Source organism: Rousettus aegyptiacus, unplaced genomic scaffold (assembly GCF_014176215.1).
Source record: "Rousettus aegyptiacus isolate mRouAeg1 unplaced genomic scaffold, mRouAeg1.p scaffold_m13_p_5, whole genome shotgun sequence".
Taxonomy (NCBI): Eukaryota; Metazoa; Chordata; class Mammalia; order Chiroptera; family Pteropodidae; genus Rousettus; species Rousettus aegyptiacus.
Genome location: NW_023416308.1, coordinates 121401659 through 121418211, shown reverse-complemented (window position 1 = coordinate 121418211; position 16553 = coordinate 121401659). Strand labels below are relative to the sequence as shown.

At 68.0% G+C, this 16553-nt stretch overlaps 2 protein-coding genes across 5 annotated transcripts; both read right to left on the bottom strand.

Moving 5' to 3' along the window:
- Window positions 1-6294: 6294 nt before the first annotated feature.
- On the bottom strand, window positions 6295-8551 carry CEND1 (cell cycle exit and neuronal differentiation 1). Of its 3 annotated transcripts, none has more exons than XM_016138277.2 (2): window positions 8457-8551; window positions 6295-7299 (listed from the first exon to the last, which is right to left on the bottom strand). In XM_016138277.2, exon 2 carries the CDS (start codon window positions 7204-7206, stop codon window positions 6757-6759), a length of 450 nt encoding a protein of 149 aa, XP_015993763.2. In that variant the 5' UTR covers window positions 7207-7299; window positions 8457-8551; the 3' UTR covers window positions 6295-6756. The 3 variants fall into 3 exon arrangements, with proteins under 3 accessions (XP_015993763.2, XP_015993780.2, XP_015993773.2); XM_016138294.2 differs by lacking the exon at window positions 8457-8551 and adding an exon at window positions 8165-8377; XM_016138287.2 differs by lacking the exon at window positions 8457-8551 and adding an exon at window positions 7881-8138.
- A 349-nt stretch (window positions 8552-8900) lies between these two features.
- SLC25A22 (solute carrier family 25 member 22) lies at window positions 8901-16277 on the bottom strand. Of its 2 annotated transcripts, none has more exons than XM_016138317.2 (10): window positions 16256-16277; window positions 13142-13281; window positions 12921-13046; window positions 12723-12778; window positions 11850-11940; window positions 11176-11291; window positions 10884-11058; window positions 10651-10805; window positions 10469-10544; window positions 8901-10386 (listed from the first exon to the last, which is right to left on the bottom strand). In XM_016138317.2, exons 2-10 carry the CDS (start codon window positions 13159-13161, stop codon window positions 10233-10235), a joined length of 969 nt encoding a protein of 322 aa, XP_015993803.1. In that variant the 5' UTR covers window positions 13162-13281; window positions 16256-16277; the 3' UTR covers window positions 8901-10232. The 2 variants fall into 2 exon arrangements, with proteins under 2 accessions (XP_015993803.1, XP_015993790.1); XM_016138304.2 differs by lacking the exon at window positions 16256-16277 and adding an exon at window positions 14215-14384.
- Between the last annotated feature and the right edge of the window lie 276 nt (window positions 16278-16553).

The window sequence follows — 16553 nt, the reverse complement described above, 5'->3', positions numbered from 1 at the left end:
GAACCAGAAGAGAAGACCACCGCCCCGTGGGAAGGTCCCCTCCCCGTGAACGAGGGTCCTTCCCCGTTGATTCAGGAATTGACTATTCGATCCTCAAAAGCCACCTATGCCACCCTGAGCACTAGCACTGGAAACACGACATGGGATGCCAGGGGCAAGGCGCAAGGCCCAGTGGGGCTCGCGTCCTGGGGTGCGGGCTGGACCATGCGTGGTCATAGGAAGAAACGCACACTTCGTAGGTAGCAGTGGGGCAAGGGTAGCAGGGAGAGGGGCTCATGGATGGGAGGGAGACAGGCCTGGGGCCAGTTTGCGGTGTCCCTGGAGGCGGGGCCAGGTGGGCTGCGGGTTCTTCCTCACCGGGACATTTGGGGGAAGACGGTATCAAGGGTCACTGGGGTTCAGCTAAGCCCCTGGAAGAATGGAGTATCATTTTCTCAGACAGGGGTGCTTCAAGCGGAGGTGCTGAGTTCGGTAAAGAAAATCATGGTGCTCTTTGGCCAGGCCGCATTTGGAGCTGTTCTTTCAAACTGTCCAGGAGGCAGTTGTTTGGGGTATACACGTGCCCTCAGCAGATGGTGGGTGCTCTTTAGGGCCTGGGAGGGAAGGGAAGGGAGCCCCGTGGTGGGGCTTGGGCCCAAGCTGGTAGTTATGAGGGCTGGCCCTGCCTCTGGGCCCCCAACACCCCTGCAGGGACCCCGCCGCCAGTGTGGAGGGGCGGGCAGCGGGGTTCCCGCAGGTCTTGTCAGCCTCTGCTCTGACCCAGCGACCTTTGCTGGGCACTGCCGGCCCGCAGCAGCGGCTCTGCTCTTGGCCTGGCCACCCGATAGGGTCAGGCGCATGACCCTCCCGCCACAGGGTGAAGCGGGAGCTGGGGACTCCTGGCACTGGCGGGAACGTGGTGCCCGTGTTCGCTGGGTGGGCGAGTCTGGCTGGAGACCCTCGGGCCTGAGGTGAGACCGGCCTAGTCACGCGGAGCGCTTTGTGGGTCTGGCGACAGGCCCGTGCCGCTGGATCCAACCCCCCCCACACACACTCCCCGTGGCTGTCAGACCTAGGGGCTGCAGGAGGGCCACGGGAAGCCCTGCTGGCCCAGCCGCACCTGCGCCAGTGGAGCGTCGCTAAGGCACCAGAGCTGGCTGAGCCAGTGAGCCGGCGGCACAGGCCTCTGGAGCCACATCTCCGCCCCACCTCCCCCTCCCGCACGGGGAAGCGTCCTCTCAGGTCTCTAAGGTAGGGGGTGGGGGAGGGAGCCCGCGCAGGGATGCTGTGCGGCCGACGAGGCTAGTGCGCATGCGTGCACCCTCGTGTAGGCTTGCGGCCCCGGGGACACCCGCAGGTGGGCTCGCACGCTGAGCAGGGGGAGCGGATGCCCGAGTCCTGGTACCCTGTGGGGGCGTCACCTTGGGGCGTCACGCCTCATGCCTGTGCGTGACCCCCGTGTAGGTAGGTCAGCACCGGCTCCGGCGTGGGCAAGCCTGTAATGTGCGGTGCGGTCCCCCGCGGCGTTCGCAGTCAGGGTGGGCGGCCTGCACAGGGACCGGGGTGGCCTGGGCCTCGCCAGACAGAAGCCTCAGTGTGAGTCTGGTGGTTCCCTGTCTCTCCACGGCAGTGCCTGTGCATAGCGGGGAGACGCGGACGAGGCGACCCGGTGTGCGTGTCTGAGTGGGGCACACCCGCACGCCCCAGTCAGGATTGTGGTCTGTTGCTGCTTCCCTGGGCAGCAGCCCCCAACCCTGTCCACCCCCCGACCGTGCTGGCATGTCTGCCCCTTGGCCCTCGCGCCCCTTGGTCCCCACGTCCCTTGGTCCTCACGACCCCACCCCCAACGGGTGAGGATGGGCTGCTCCTTAGGCCCTGGGTTAGGGCCGACACCTGCAACTGACAGGCACACACCTGGGCGGGAGCTGGCAGCGGGGAGGGGGCGGGTGGCGCCTCCTGTCGGCAGAGCACAGGAGGTCCTCCCGTGCCGGCGGTCTGCCGCCAGCACCCAGCTTGGGTGAGGTCTCCTTGAAAGGTTCAGGCCTGGGGGCTCCCCTACAAGGGCCCGCGTTGGGGTGTCCCGCAGTCCTGCTGAGCCTGCCCCCGGGGGCACTCTCACGCGGTCACACCTCGGGTCCTGAGGCTCATGGTCCATCCCCTGCGTGGACAGCAGGGCGCCATCCGCGTGCCGTGCCGGCACCTTCGCGTCCCACACCGAGTGCTCAGGGGCGGCAGGTGAAGTGGGATTGGGGTCAGGGAGGGGAAAGGGAGCCTTGAACCTTGCGGTTTGCATTTCTTTAGGGACTCGTGACAAGGTGTGTGAGGGAGGGGTCGCAGGACACGGTGTCATGCATGGGTTAAAGGGTGATTTCATTCCTGTCTCTGGAACTTCCTCACGCTGCAGGCTGCGGGCATGTAAGTGGCGCTGTTCCCAGGGCGCCTGCTGCTGCTCCCCAAGTGGCTGGCACCACCCCCCTGCTGCCTGTGCAGCTCCTACCTGCACCGCAAAGCCCGTGGGCACGAGAGGCACCATCTGCCCGCTTCCCCCTTGCTGAGCACACCCCCACACTCAGGGGCACCCTGAGTGCCCCCTCTTAGCCTGACTGCTGGGTGGACCTCGGCTTTGGACTGGGGTTGGGGTTCTTTCTCAGGGGTCATATGCGTCTTCCCAGCGGGGTGAGGCCCCAACTCAGCCTCGAAGCCCCTGTGAATGCTGCAGACCTGACCCGGGAGGGCGGAGGGGCAGGGGGCAGCCCGTGGGGCGGGGGGCCTTCGCCTCGGGGGCTGCAGCAGGTCTGCTGAGAGGACGAGACCGAGCGGCTGGTGCCATCTGCCCCCCGGGCTGGCAGGGCCTCCTCAGAAGACGGCAGCGGGCGGGCGGCAGTGGCATTTGTGGCCTGGAGCAGGGCTATGTGACAGGGAGGCACGCCCCTCCCAATGCCCGGGACATCAGGGCCGGTGCTGGGTGCCTGGGAGGGTCCAGAGGAGGGCTGAACGGGGTTCGTCTCAGACGGGGAAACAACGGCCGATCTACCGCCAGCCTTTGCTCCAGGCGACAGGCCGTGTCCCAGGAGTGTCACCTCAGCACCTCCTGCAACACCACAGGGCGTAAGCTGCTCTCCTGGGTCACAGTCTCTTGCTGCTTCCCCGGGCAGCAGCCCCAGCCCTGTGCACCCCCAACCGTGCTGGCCGTCGGCGCCTTGCAGCAGGCGGCTCCTCACTCCTCCGCAACCTTCCGACAGCACCAGCTGCACCTGGGCCACAGGCAGCAGACGGGGGTGTCCAGGCACACCAGGACCAGTTGCTGGGGCACAGGGAGCCTGCGGCTGCCCAGCCCTGGGGCTGCTTATAAGGGGGGAGCTGGGGAAGGGGCAGCTAAAGGCCCAGGAGTCGGGCCTGGCAGCAGCAGCCGGGTGGGGGCCAGGCAGTGGGTGGCCTGCCACCTCTGCCCCGTGGGAAAGGAGGTACTCTAGAGGACACCCTGGCCTCATGTCCACATCTGGGGAAGGCTGGGTCCCGAGGCAGCGGCCAGCCCTACCCCCCCAGGCATACCTAGGATGCATTCCAGGGCAGGGTCCCCCCAAAGAGGAGTCGCACGCTCTTGGGGGAAGGAGGGGTGCTAGAGAGGACCCCCCACACACATTCTGCACCCTTGTACATGACACATGTTCCCTGCAGAGTCCACCGGTGACACGACACACCATGACATGGGGACCAGGACCTAAGACGCTGGTGCGAGTGCTCAGAATGCAAGCGCTGAGGGCGGAGGTCCCTGGGGAGTCGGCGTCCGCAGAGCCCTGGTGGGACGGGGCGCCGCCGCCTGGGTTTTCCAGATGCGGCCGCCCCGCCTGCCGGTCGGGCGCGGACTCGCAGTGCACACTGCTCGCACTCCCGGTCCTTTTTTTGTTTTGACCCTAAAAGCAGTTTGGGAATAAAAATCATCTAAAGCAGCTTTGTGCATCCCCAAGGGTGTTTTTTGTTTTGTTTTGTTTTGTTTTTAGTTTTGGAAGTGTCCCTAAGTCACACGAGTTTAGGCACACAACGAAACAGACTGAGCGTGAGAATTCCACATGGGATCCTTCCGACCAAGATTGGTCGACGGGACAACGGTGACACGTGACGAGCTCGGATTTCAGACCTTCTCTACTCAGGAGACGCAGCGAGAGGCGAGCTCGCCGAGGAGCGAGGATGTGCGCGGCAAAGCGTAGCGCGCGGAGAACCCCGCGCGTGAAGAAGCAGCCGGGAGCGGCACGGACGGGAGAAACCGCGGAAGGCAAAACCCGAATGGCGAAAGGAAAAGGGGCGCGTCAGGACAGGGCACACGACACCCTGGGGCGGGGGGCTGTCCCCGTGCAGACCGGCAAGCCGTTTCGCCCCACGGCCGCTCCCCGGGCAGGAGGTGGGCAGCGGGGCTCACGCGCGCCCCGTGCCCGCGTGCAGCCGGGAGCGGAAGCAGACGTGAACAGATGGGGCACCCCGCGCTCGCGGCAGCACGAGTCACAGCGGCGCAAAGCGGGTAGCAGCCCACGCGTCCATCGACAGATGGTGGACACGCGGAACGTGGTCCATCCTGACGGCGGACTGTCACTCAGCCTGAAGAGGAAGGGAATTCCGACCCTGCGGCAGCATGGCCGGGCCTCCAGGACGTTGTGCGGAGTGAAGTAAGCCAGAGACGCCAGGCCCGACGCTCTGCGACCCCTGCTCGAGGTCCCTAGAGGAGCAAGATTCACAGAGAACAGGGGCTGGGTGGGGGCGTGTGGGGACAGGGTTTGAGTTCCGTACAATGAAGAGGGTCCTGGACGTGGTGGTGGTGACGGCGGTACCACTGAGCTGTGCACTTACACATCTGAAATAAGTTGCCCGAAATGTCGGGAGGGGGTGTGTGTTGGTTTGTTTTTAAGCCGCGAGCCGCAGGATGAAGAGAGGGGTGGAGGAGGTGGGACCGCGAAGGCTGGCGAGCCGCCCCGCCCCGGCCGAGTGTCCCCCACGGCAGCTGTGGGACGGGCGGGCGCGGGGCGGTCACAAAGGAGGCTGCGGGACGCGGAGGAGGGCCGGGGGGGGGGGGCTGCTCTGGACGTTTTCACCCTAAGGTGGCTTTCCGGACTTACTGGGTCCCGAGATGCAGGTCTGGGGACAGGGACGACCGGAAAGGGGCGATGCCCCCCACCCTGCCCCGCCTCGCCAGACCAGCTTGCAGGCTGCTGTGGAGGTAGGGGCCCCGGGGTGACGAAGCCCACAGGGCTGACTCTGGGACCTACCCAGGCTGACCCCAGCCCACGCCTTGAAAGTCCCGACCATAGCTGGGGTGACAGGTGGGCCTGGCCAGTTGGACACCTAGGACACCTCAGGGAGCTGTCTGCGGGAGGCGAAGTGAGGAGAAAACGCCCCCCAGGGACGGGGCGCTCGCTGCAGAGAGCAGTGGAAACGGCCCCCCAGCTGGAGGGGCGGGGTCCCGCGCCCTGAGCCCTGCAGCCCCCAGGTGTCTGACTGTGCCCAGCGCTGGCAGGAATGCCTGGCTGTGGCCATCCAGGATGGGGCAGAGCCGACCAGGATCAAGGGTGCGGTGCTGGAAGGGAGGGCCTGGGAGGAGCACCCTTCCCAGGAAACGGGGAGGTATGGGCATGTGGGTGACCCCCACACCCCGATGGAGACCCCTGCCTCTCCCAGCCACGTGCAGGTGAGGACGCCAGCCCAGCCTTTAGACAAGAGCGTTTATTGTAGACAGCCTCCACCACTCAGGCCCACTGGCCAGCTGGCCAGGACAGGACAGGCATCGGGTGCCCGCCGCCACCCTCCCGAGCCTGGGCCGAGCCGGGAGCAGGCGCGCGGCGGGGCCGCACCGCACGGTCCCCCTGCGGGCACGTGGGCTGTGGCTGTGGGTGACAGTCACCCACCCAGAGGCTCTACTCTACCTGTTATTGCATTTATACGCTTGTTAGACTCGAAGGCCGCGGTGAGGCGGGAGGGGCCTCCGCGGGGCTGGGCGCAGCTGCCGGGCAGGTCCCCGACAGGTCCCTGACAGCCACCCCGCCCTGCCAGGCTCCCAGCTGCCCCTAGAACAGCAGTGCGGGATGGGGGAGGGGCTCGGGGCAGGACGCCAGGCGGCCCCTGCCTCGGGAATCCCCTGGAGCCACAAGCTGGAAGGAAGGTGGATGGCGCCTCCGGGCCGTCTGTCTGCCCGGCGGGGGCGCAAACGACAGGCGGACATGGCGTGGAAGCTCTGCCAACGTACCTGCCCACGTCCTGTCAGCCCTGCTGCAGGGCCCCCCCAGACACCCCCCAAGACAAGCTGCAAGCAAAGAGCAGGAGAGGGGGAGTGAGACAGCCGCACCCTTTAATGTCCCCACGCCGGGGCGGGGCCCAGGTCAGCGCCCATGCTGGACCCCTGCCGACCTGGGCACTCATCAGGAAGCTGCCGCCGGGGAGCCCCCGGGACCCCGGGGGCCTCCCAGGACAGGCCGGCACGGGAGCGTCCCCCCCTTCCATCGCCCCCCGCGCCCTGGCCCGAAGTCCTCTGCCAGGCGTCCGCGCTCCACCCCGTGCTGCCCAGCACCCGGGCCCGGGCTCCTTCTGCCCCAGAGGGTGCAGGGGAAGCGCTGGGCGCCAGCCGGGGGCCTGGCTCCCACTGCCCGGGCCTGTCCACCTCTCGGTCTGTGTGTACGTCTATACATGTGTTACCTGTGTACATATGGGTGGATAGCTGTGTGTGAATTCGGCATGCACTAGACTCCCAAGGTCTGTACAGGGACTGGTGGGCCCCCACCTGGGTACCTGCCATCATTTTTTCCGAGCCAGGAAGACCACACCAAGAATCAGGGCTACGGCTGCCACAGCCACCCCCCCGGCCACCAGCAGGGGGGTCAAGTTCTCGAAGGGGCAGGGACCTCGGCCCCCGGGGCCCTCCCTGGGGGTCTCGTCCTCCTCTGCCCCATCTCCAGGGCCCTTGGGCTCGGGGGTGGCATTGGGGCCGCTGGGGGCGGCAGGGGCCGGCTTCAGGTTGCTGTGGTTGTTGAGAAGGGCGGGGTCTGCCTTGCCCGGGGTCTTCTTGGCAGGCGGTGGGGCGGGGCCCACAGGCAGCTCCTGCTTCTCCACTTGGGCCTCCTTCTTCCCGGGCTTGGCTGAGGGGGCCTTCCCGTCTGTGGCGGGGGGCCCTCTGACCTCAGCACCAGCCGGGGGCACCTTGGTCTCCGGCTTAGGGCTGCTGGCCGACTTCCCTCGGGACTCCATGGTGGCGGTGCTGGCAGGCTGTGCAGGGCGCGTGTGGACAGGCAGGTGGACCACAGCGGCTCAGGACAGGTCAGCTCCGGGCATTACATGGGCCTGGAGGGAGACATGATGAAGCCTTTCTGTCCAGCCCCCACCGCCTCGTCCCTGTAGAGACACAGCCTGGTTCGTTGGACCCTCAACTTAGAATCTCCCTCTTCCAAGGCCTGGCTCCCTCTTGTCCCCAACCGCTCCCTGTGGACCCCACACAGGCTGGGGGGACCATCACACTGACCCGGAGCAGGGGCCCTGACAGGAAGTGAGAGCCCGCCCAGCTCCGAGAAGGGCCTGCGGTCAGGGGAGACGGCCAGCGGCCAGCGTGGGCCTGGGCGGAGCTGACCCTGTGTCTTCCTAAGGAGGGGACCGGGTCTGAGTGGAAGAGGCAGGGCGGGGCGGGGACCCGGTACTGGGCTGGCTCTCTGGTGTTGGCGAGGGGCTGGGGGTGGGCCCAAGGCCACCAGGACCTGGATCTGACAAACCTGAGGTGCCTGCCCAGGAGGCTGGAGAAGCCAGGAGGGCAGTGACAGGCCTCTGCTTCCCCGCAAGCCATCTGCCCCACCCTAGCTCCTGGTGCCAACCCCCAACCCCGCTCCAGCTCAAGGGCAGGGTGTCCTTGCTGAGCCGGAGGGTGCACCTACCTCTGGGGCAGAGGGGACACCTGGTGTTAGCCTGGGGTGCGTACACACCCCGTCAATCAGCCGGAGCATCTGGGCCAGGCAGAAGATGGGGGTGTTTGTAGGAGAGGCCTGGACCTGGTACTTAATGTCCAGGGTCGGGGGGAGCGGGGAGGGCAGGCACCTAGCTGCCCCCGGCCTGAGTCATCCCTCTCTGCAAAGCTAGACACCACCTGTCTGCCTTTCCCCTGGGAGGGTGGGACACTCCCACCCCAGGGTAGGGGGCCTATGGCAGCCCAGTTCCTCACCCTGGAAGGTCACCTGAAGGTCACATCATGGGGGGGGTTCCAGTGAAAGGCCCAGCTGCTGGCCCACTTCCCAGGGAGCCCCAGGAAGGCCTCACCCCCTGCCATTCTGGAGGGGCACCCATCTGCGGGGCATCGCATTGGCAAAGAGTAGGTGGTCTGCGTCCCCCACCTCCCCTCCACACTGACGTCACCAGGCTGTCCCCTCCCACTCCTCAGGGCTGCTGCGCCCAGGAGTGATGACCTTCAAGGAGGGGAAGTGTCCCAGTGCCCCGTCCGGCCCCGGCCGCCTTACGCTGCTGCTGCTCGCCGCTGCTCCTGGCGCTCGCACCTCGGCGCTGCGCTCTCCGCGGGCCAGGCGCGCAGCGGGCTGAGGCTGCGGCTGCGGCTGCGGCCCGGGAGTTTCCCACAATGCAGTGCTGCCGGCGCAGGAAGTGGGTGCGGGGCCGCATCGGTTCGGGCTCCGCCCTCCGTCTGGCGCCGCGGCCCCGCCTTTAATCTTACAGGCGGTTTAGGGTTGCGGAGCCGACGTACTGAGGCTGCCTTTCCTGCGCCCGCATCCCAGACTGCGCCGTCGTCAGGAGGCGGCGCCTTCCAGGGTCCCTCCCGCCCAAGGTGCCCGTCGGGGGGCGGACACGCAGACCCGGGTCTGCACAGGTGAAGCCAGAGGTGGGCCTCTTAACGAGACCCAGGGAACTACCCTTCCCCCAGCCCCTAACAGAGTCTCAGAGAGGAGGCATCTACTTAGAATATTTATTTACCTTCTTACATGACAAGACACAAAAAGTCACTTCTCAAAACTCCTCAAAAGAAAAAAATATAAATCTGTAAGCAGCAGCAGCAGCTTCCAAGGTACAGATGTGGTGGGAGTAACCGGAACTGGGGGCCAGGCCTGAGCCCCAGGTAGTGTCGCTAGGAGGGGCTTCCTAGGAGGGGCCTGCGTGGGGGGGTCACAGCACCGGCACGTCAGGACCAATCAACAACACGATCACGTGGCGGGGGAGGGGCGAGCCTGCTTCGATTCACAGCAGGGGGGAGTTCGGAGCTGGCGGCGCAGCTGTCCAGGTGCAGCCAGGGCCTGGAAGGGGCAGCTCCTGGCCCCGACCCTGCAACCTGGGCAGGTGCCCCCAGGCTCCACACAGGTCTTCATGCCTGCCCTTCCCTCTGGCCAATCCCGGACCCTGGGCGGGGGTCTCAGGAGAGGGTCAGCAAGACGGGGTCAGGCCAGAGCAAAAAATACCAGGCCAGGGTGAGTGGGAACCTAGGGCACAGGCCACACACACACACACACACACACACACACACACGCCCTGCCCGACCATGGGGGGGAGCTGTGCCCCCATAGCCCTGTTCCGGTGGAGCCCGGGCAGCTGAGGGCTGGTGGGCAGGACGGGCTTCTCACAGCGTTTGCTCGTACACGGGGACCTCACGCGCTCTGGGCCCCCTGCCTGGGGTGGGGCAGAAGGGCCCACCAGGAGGGATGCTGGGTCCCACGGTTGGGGGCGTTCCCTGGGAATCAGAACGCGGTGTGTCCCCCGGTCTGGGATTCCTGGCTCAATATGGGGGTAGGAGACGCCGATCCTCCTGCAAGGCTGGTCAAAGTGACAGCGGCAGCAGGGGGCTGGACCGGTGGACGGAGGGCTGGGCAGAGCCATTTGTGCTCGACAAGGTAATAAATAGGTTTGTGCAGGGCCCCCTGTGTGGAGCAGGGGCCGTGCCGCGGGCACGGGCTGGTAGCCTGGAGGGCACGGTCCAGCTTGCCAGCCCACGCCTGGGGGCCCCCAGCCCAGAGACCAGCTCTGATCCTGGGGGTGTTGGGTCAGGCGGGAGCTGGGGCAGGGCTGGCTCCAGGAATGTAAAGATTTCTGAGATTTCTACATAAATAAGACATTGATCCCAGTGGCCGTGCAGGCAGGAACCCTCAGGGTCCATGCGTGTGGACCCTGAACCCCTTCCTCTGCCCCTCATCTATGTGGGGAGGGGTGGGCGACACTTCTCGCTCGGTCCTGGGCAGCCGTCCGGCCCCTGCCCCGCTCTGGTCCCGCTTGCTGTGGGTGTGGGGCGGCGAGGCTCAGGGCTGGGGGTGCTGCAGCAGCCCCAGCAGGGTCTCCCCAATACCCAGGAAGTAGACCACCTGCGCGATGCCGAACAGCGGGGCGATGACCAGCGCGCGGCAGTACGCGCCCTTCAGGAAGGCCGACGGGCCCTCGTGCCGCAAGATCTTCCTGTGGGGACAGGGCGTCAGAGCTGGCGGCGGCCCCCCTGCCTCGCCCCGCCCCACGGCCGCCCCCGCCAAGCCTCACCCACCTGGCGCAGTCCAGGAACCCCGAGTAGGTGTCCTCGTTGACCCCACGCTGGAGCGACTGGAGCCGAGTCTTCACGACTGCAGGAGGCGGGCAGGTGCATCAGCATCGGCGAGGGCTCCGCGCTCTCCCCCAGCCCACCCCCTAAGCCCCCGTCCCCGGCCCCACCCAGGCCCGCATACTGACCGTCACAGGGGTTGACGGCCACAGCGGCCGCACTCCCGGCCACACAGCCGGCCAGGAAGGACACATAGAAGGGAGACTTCTCCCCGGGTGCCGGCTGGCCCAGCTGGTTCAGGTTGGCAAAGAGGGGGAAGTAGACGATGGAGAAGGGCACGTCCCTGCAGGAAGGAGGCAGCAGTGACCTGGGGGCGTGGGGCAGCGGCAGCCTCCCTCCTCCGGCACCCCATCGCCCCCACCTGAGCAGCGTGGCCCCCAGGCCCTTGTAGAGGCCGGCAAGGCCGCGGCTCTGGAGCAGGTCCCGGGCAAGCTGGGTGGCTGTGGGCCGCGCCACAGCAGGAGCCTCTGCGGGGGGCTGGGCGCCCCCCTGCGGCGAGAGCTGGGCCTGGGTGGCCAGGATCTTCTTCTGGGCAGCTGGGAAGAAAGGGGACAGGCCGGCTGGCTCTCTCTCCAGGACAAGGTCAGGGCGGGGCCCGGGGGGGTCCGGCTGCTGCCACAGCGCGGTTCTGGCCCTCCCCCCGAAGCCCTCACCGATGCGGCCTGCGTCCTGCAGCTGGATCTTCAGCATCTCCATGGGGGTGGTCACGATCACCTGGCAGGTGCCGGCCCCGCAGCCCGCCAGCATCTCCTTCAGCAGCGTCAGCTGCCTGCACGGGGGGGAGGGGAGGGGCCGCGGGGAGGCGTCAGGGGTCCCTGCCACCCTGGCAGCTGCCCGTGGGAGTGGGTGTGAAGGCGGATGGTGGCGGTGGAGGCTGACATGGCCTTGTAGGGGTACAGAGCCCCTCTGCCTCAGACACCCCTCCAGCAACGGGCGCCAAGCCTGACAAACAGATGGCCCCCCAGCAGGGCCTGGAAAGGGTGGCAGGGCTGTTCTCAAGCAAAGAGAAATGGAGAAACTGGGGTTCTGAAATGCCCCCAGGGGCAACCCTTTTACCCCACCCTCTGGTGACACAGGAAGGATGGTCTATACCCCCAAATCCCTGCCTCCGAGGGGCAGCTGGGGCCAAGGACCTCTGGCGTCCTGAGCACCAGTGACTCACTGTCTGCTTCACCCCTCCCAGCGGGGGGAGGGCAGGGGAGGATGAGCAGGAGGCCCCGCAAGGTCAAGGTGAGGAGCACAGGCAGAGCCTCTGTCCTTTGTCTGGAAGCACAGACCCCTCCCAGTGACCTTGGCTCCCAGCAGCTGGGAGGGCAGAGCCCCTCACCCGTCCTTGGAGAGCTGGTGTCGGAAGAAGTCGTTGGCCGCTAGCTTGATGGCCTTCTCGGGGGTGACGAGTGTCAGGTTCACGGCGGCCCCTGTGAGGCACGTGGGGGACACAGGCGGAGCAGAGGCGCGGGTTGGGGAGGCTCCGGGCCAGCGCTCGCCTCCCAGCTGGCAACGCTCTGCCCTCGCTGGCTGCTGCCTCCTGCCCTCTCACCCACATCTGTGCCAGGCGGGGGCGGGGCCCAGGCTGGGACAGGGAGCCTCGCCCCCTCCGGGCACTCTGCGTGCCCTGTCCTCATGACCCTCGCACTCCCGCCAAGTGGGCCTCCCCGAGGACAGAAGGTGCTCGCAGCGGCGGGGGGCCCCGCGGGAGGGCGCAGGTGAAGGCAGGTGCCCGGCCCGCCGGGGGTCGGAGCGGGGGGAGGCGGGGGCAAGCCCCTCTAGGTGCCGAGGGCTCAGGGCTGCACAGGGTAGAGGCAAATCCAGGCTCGGGGAGTCTAAGCTGCTTTGCAGCCCTGCCCCGCCCCGCCCCCAGCCCGCTCCCGGCACAGATGCGGTCCTGCCCGGGGAGGAAGCAGCAGCCACCTGACAACGCGGTGTCCTCCCGTGCTGGGCGCTGGCAGTGAGTGCGGGGTGGACGAGGGCCAGGAAGAGGCGATGCTGGGAACTGCCAGCCCCCACGGATGCCGCCCCATCGCCTGACCCCTCCAGCCCCCAGCTCCGGTGCAGCCAGCCCCCCGGGACCCGTCCACTCACACACCCAGCCCAGGCTTGTGGCCCTACCCTGCCGTCCCGCCCGCCTCCCCCCACGACGGCCAGGCCCCTCTGAAGCTGCCGAGGGTGCTACCCAGGCCGGCCCCTGCCCGAGCCTCACCGCGGTACATGCCGAAGTAGCCCTCAGAGCGGATGGTCTTGACGAGGCAGTCAGACCTGCAACCAAGGGCCGGGGTGAGCGAGGGGGCAGCCGGGCGTCTGGCCGGGGCGCTCCCAGGCCGGCGGCCCTCAGCGTCCCTTCAGCTAAGCAGGGGGAGGAAGACGGGAGTGGGGCGCCCAGCGCGCCCCGCACACTCACATGCTGGTGTACATGCGCTGGCCATTCTGCTGGTTCTGCAGCCGGGTCTTGGCCAGGTCGATGGGGAACACGCAGGTGACCCCAATCAGCCCGGCAATGCCACCATTGATGAGCTTGGCTGGCAGACTGTGTGGACAGAGTGGGTGTCAGGACCTGTCGGCCACAGGGCAGCAGTGGGGTGGGTCGGGTCGGCCACGACCCACGGCGCAGTTACTTCTCACCTGATCTGCTTATCAGCCATCTAACTCGGGCACCCAGGTGCGAGCGAGCAGGAGGTGGCTCCAGGCAGCGGCAGGAGGGCGGGCGGACCGGTGGGGAGGGGTGGTCCTCCACCAGCCAGGGGATCGCAAGGTGGTGTGTCCTAGAGGGGAGGGGGGACGGAAGTCAGGGGGTGGGGCGCGGTGCTCAGAGGCACAGCAGAGGGACCGGCGCCCGGCTCTCCCCCGGCCCAGGCGTGGCATCGGCGTGAACAGGGCAGCAGCCAGGCAGAAGATGCCGGCCACCAGCTTCCCCCTCGAGGTCCCCCACGGTGCGGCGTCTCCCAGCGCCTGGCTCACGCTCACTCACGCTCGCTCACGCTCGCCGGCACAGGGCTGCCTTTAAAGGGCCAGGCGCGGGGGCAGTGGGGGGGGGGGGTGCTGGCGGCCGCGCGGGCAGCACTGGCACATGTGCCAGCTGGGGCGCCCTGCACCGGGCCGCAGCGACCCCCACCCCTGAGCAGAGGCGGCACGGAGGTCCTCTTTAGGCAGGGGCTCTCTCCCAGCACCCAAGGGACCCTACCTGGGCTCAGCTCACGGCAGCCCAGGTAGACACTGCCACCTCAGGTGCAGCCCCCCTGCCGAGGCCCCCTCCCCTCAGAGAAGCATGCGCTCACCCACACGGCCCTGCCCGCACGCCCCACGCCCCCGCACAGCCCTCCCGGACAGACACACAAGGCCTGGGGCCCACACCTCTAGCAGCCGCGGGGCGGTGCGGGACACAGGGGCAGGGCGGCAGGGAGGGGGCAGCAGGACACCAGGCCTGCCGAGGACCCCGGATCGGCGCCCCATCCACTCCAGGATGAGGCGAGGGGCCCTCTCATGAGCGTGGGGCTGGGGACCTAAGCCAGCCCTATGGGCCTCCCAGAGTCCTGGGGCCTCCGGCCACCCGGCCAGCTGTCACCACTCACACCCGGAGATTGCCCCCCAGGGTCACCCAGCTGGCTCACACCCAGGTTCCTCTGAGGATCGGTGACCTTCCCAGGGAGGCAGCCCCTCCCTGTCCGCCACCGTCTCTGCCACCCCCATCGGCTCACCCGAGAGATGCACAAAACTCCTCTGAGACCACAGCCTGCCGGCTCCCGAGAGAACATCTAGCCGCTGAGGGAGGCGTGGCCATGGGGACAGGCCACGGGATTGGTCACGGGGATCGGCCTCCAGGTGGGGCGGGGCGGGGTGGGAGACGACTTTCTCTTTCATTTCAGGTGGCTGGGGTCCCCACAGCCACAGCTGCAGGCTTGCAAGAAGGTATGGGAAGGGGTGTGCCAGCTCCTGGGAGGCGGGGCCCAGCTTGGCACCCCCTCAGACCGCAGGGGAATGGGTCCGACTCAGGACTCGGGCTGACCCAGCCAGGTGAGGCCACCCGCCCACAAGGACATCAGCCCCTGGCCACCTGGCCTCCCGCTGCCCCATAGCTTCCTGTCTGCGGCTTGCAGTCTGCCTGTCTGGGGACTCTGGACCCCTGAGAACGGGACTCTCTTGGTGCCCAGGCCCCCTGTGTGCCTCTGCTGGGAACGGGTGCTGTGGGGTGCAAGTGAGTCAGGGCCCACTCATTTCTGTGGGGCCCATGTGTCCACGAGGGGAAGGCGCATTTCAGGGAGACAGTCCTGCCCACTGGAGAGGCTGGGGAAGGGGTGGCTGCTGCCCACAGGTCTGCCCATGGGGCGGGTCCAGAGTTCTCCGAGAACCCCCGCCCTGCCCAGCCAGCCCCCACACACGCTGGGCCTCAGCACCAGCTTCTCTGCTGCAGCCTGCAGAGAAATCTGACCTCTGAACTTTAACCTGACCTCGGCCTCCCCATTGCAGGTGCAGACTGGCCGCAGCCAGCTCTGTCCATGGCCCTGCCAGGCCCCTCCACCCTCCACGCTGGACCCTGGACCCTGGACCCTCGGGGGCAGGGTCTGCGCCCAGGCTCTGGTCTCCAAGTCTAGTCTTGCCCTCTGGGGACGGAATGAAACCTGCCTCTCATCTCCAGACCCTACCCAGAGAACGGGGGGTCCTAGGACTAACTAAGGTGGGAGGGGAGCAGCTGTCCCAGGAAGAGAGGCAGGTCCAGAGATCCCAGGCCTGAGAAGACAGCCAGCCAGCCCTGGGCCCCCCCCCCCCCCCCCCCCCCCCCGCCCCCCCCCCCCCCCCCCCCCCCGCACAAGCGGCAGGCTGGAGGGGGGAGGCGGGGCCAGGAACACGGCCTCTGCTCGGGACGACTGGAGGGGGTCCTCCGGACCCTGAACCCCCCACCCCGCGTTCCGTCCTCACTTCACCGTTCCCACTCCTTGCTTATGATACAGCTGTGGAGAGCCTTCCCCAGCATCCTCTGTTGTCATAGAAACCAAGCAATTCCAGCCAGGAGAAGCCCAGGGCTGGCAACCTTCTCCGTCTACCCCTCCACTTCCTGCCGGGTAAATGGAGGGGCAGGCCGTGGACAGCGCCAGCCAGAGACCCCCCACAGGACCGTGCTTCCGCTTCCAGACCTTGAGGCACGAACTCCCACCAAGAAAGCTGCTGAGCTGTCCCACCGCTGAGAAAGGCGAGGGGGGTGAGACTGAGTCGGCCTGGCCAGTCGCTCACCCCTTCATGTCCCCCAGTCCCTTCCCCCTGGGGAGGCGCTTTCTGTCTTGTCGGCTACAGGGGCCCCGACACGCGGACAAAGGAGGCACGGGTGGGGGCTGCGGTCTCCAGAGGCCGGTTCGCCCCCTGTCCTGCAGGAGCGGGTCCGGACGGCCCCGGACAGCCCCGCCGTGCCAGGCGACTGCAGCCACACACGTGTCCACACACGTCCGGCGGGGACCCACGTGTCCCACTTCCCCACCAGCCTGCCCTCTGCTCCTCGGGCTCCGGTCCTGCGCTCCCGTCCCGCGGGGACACGTGGGCGTGGGGAGCGCGCCCGCCAGCGCCCGGGGCCGAGCACGGCCTCCCACACCCGGCGGCAGCGGATCCGAGCATCTGCCGCACTGGGCGCGGCCGGAGCCGCCTCGTCCGGGCGGCTGTCACCTCCCCGGGCCGCCTCGGCGTCCCTCGTCCCCGCAGCCGGCCGCCCTCGGCTGGGCGCAGTGGTAGGAGCGCCCAGCGCGCACTCACCGCGCTCCGCCGCCGCCGCCGCCGCCGCCGCGCTCGCCCGCCCGCCGCGCCGCGCGCCCCGCTGCTCAGGCGCGTCGGCTCGGCGCCCAGCGCGCTCCGCCCCCGGGCCCGCCGCGCGCGCCGCGGCTCCCCCTTCCGGCCGCCCGCGCCACTGCTCCGGCCGGGCCCCGGGCCCGGCGGAAAGCCGGGCATTAGGCGCCTCGGGCAGTGGCGGTGCCGGGAGCGCAGAGACTAGGGTGTCCTAGGGGAGCGGCGCCCGGCCACTGAGTAGTGCTTAGAGGGCCCGAGCCCTCACGGC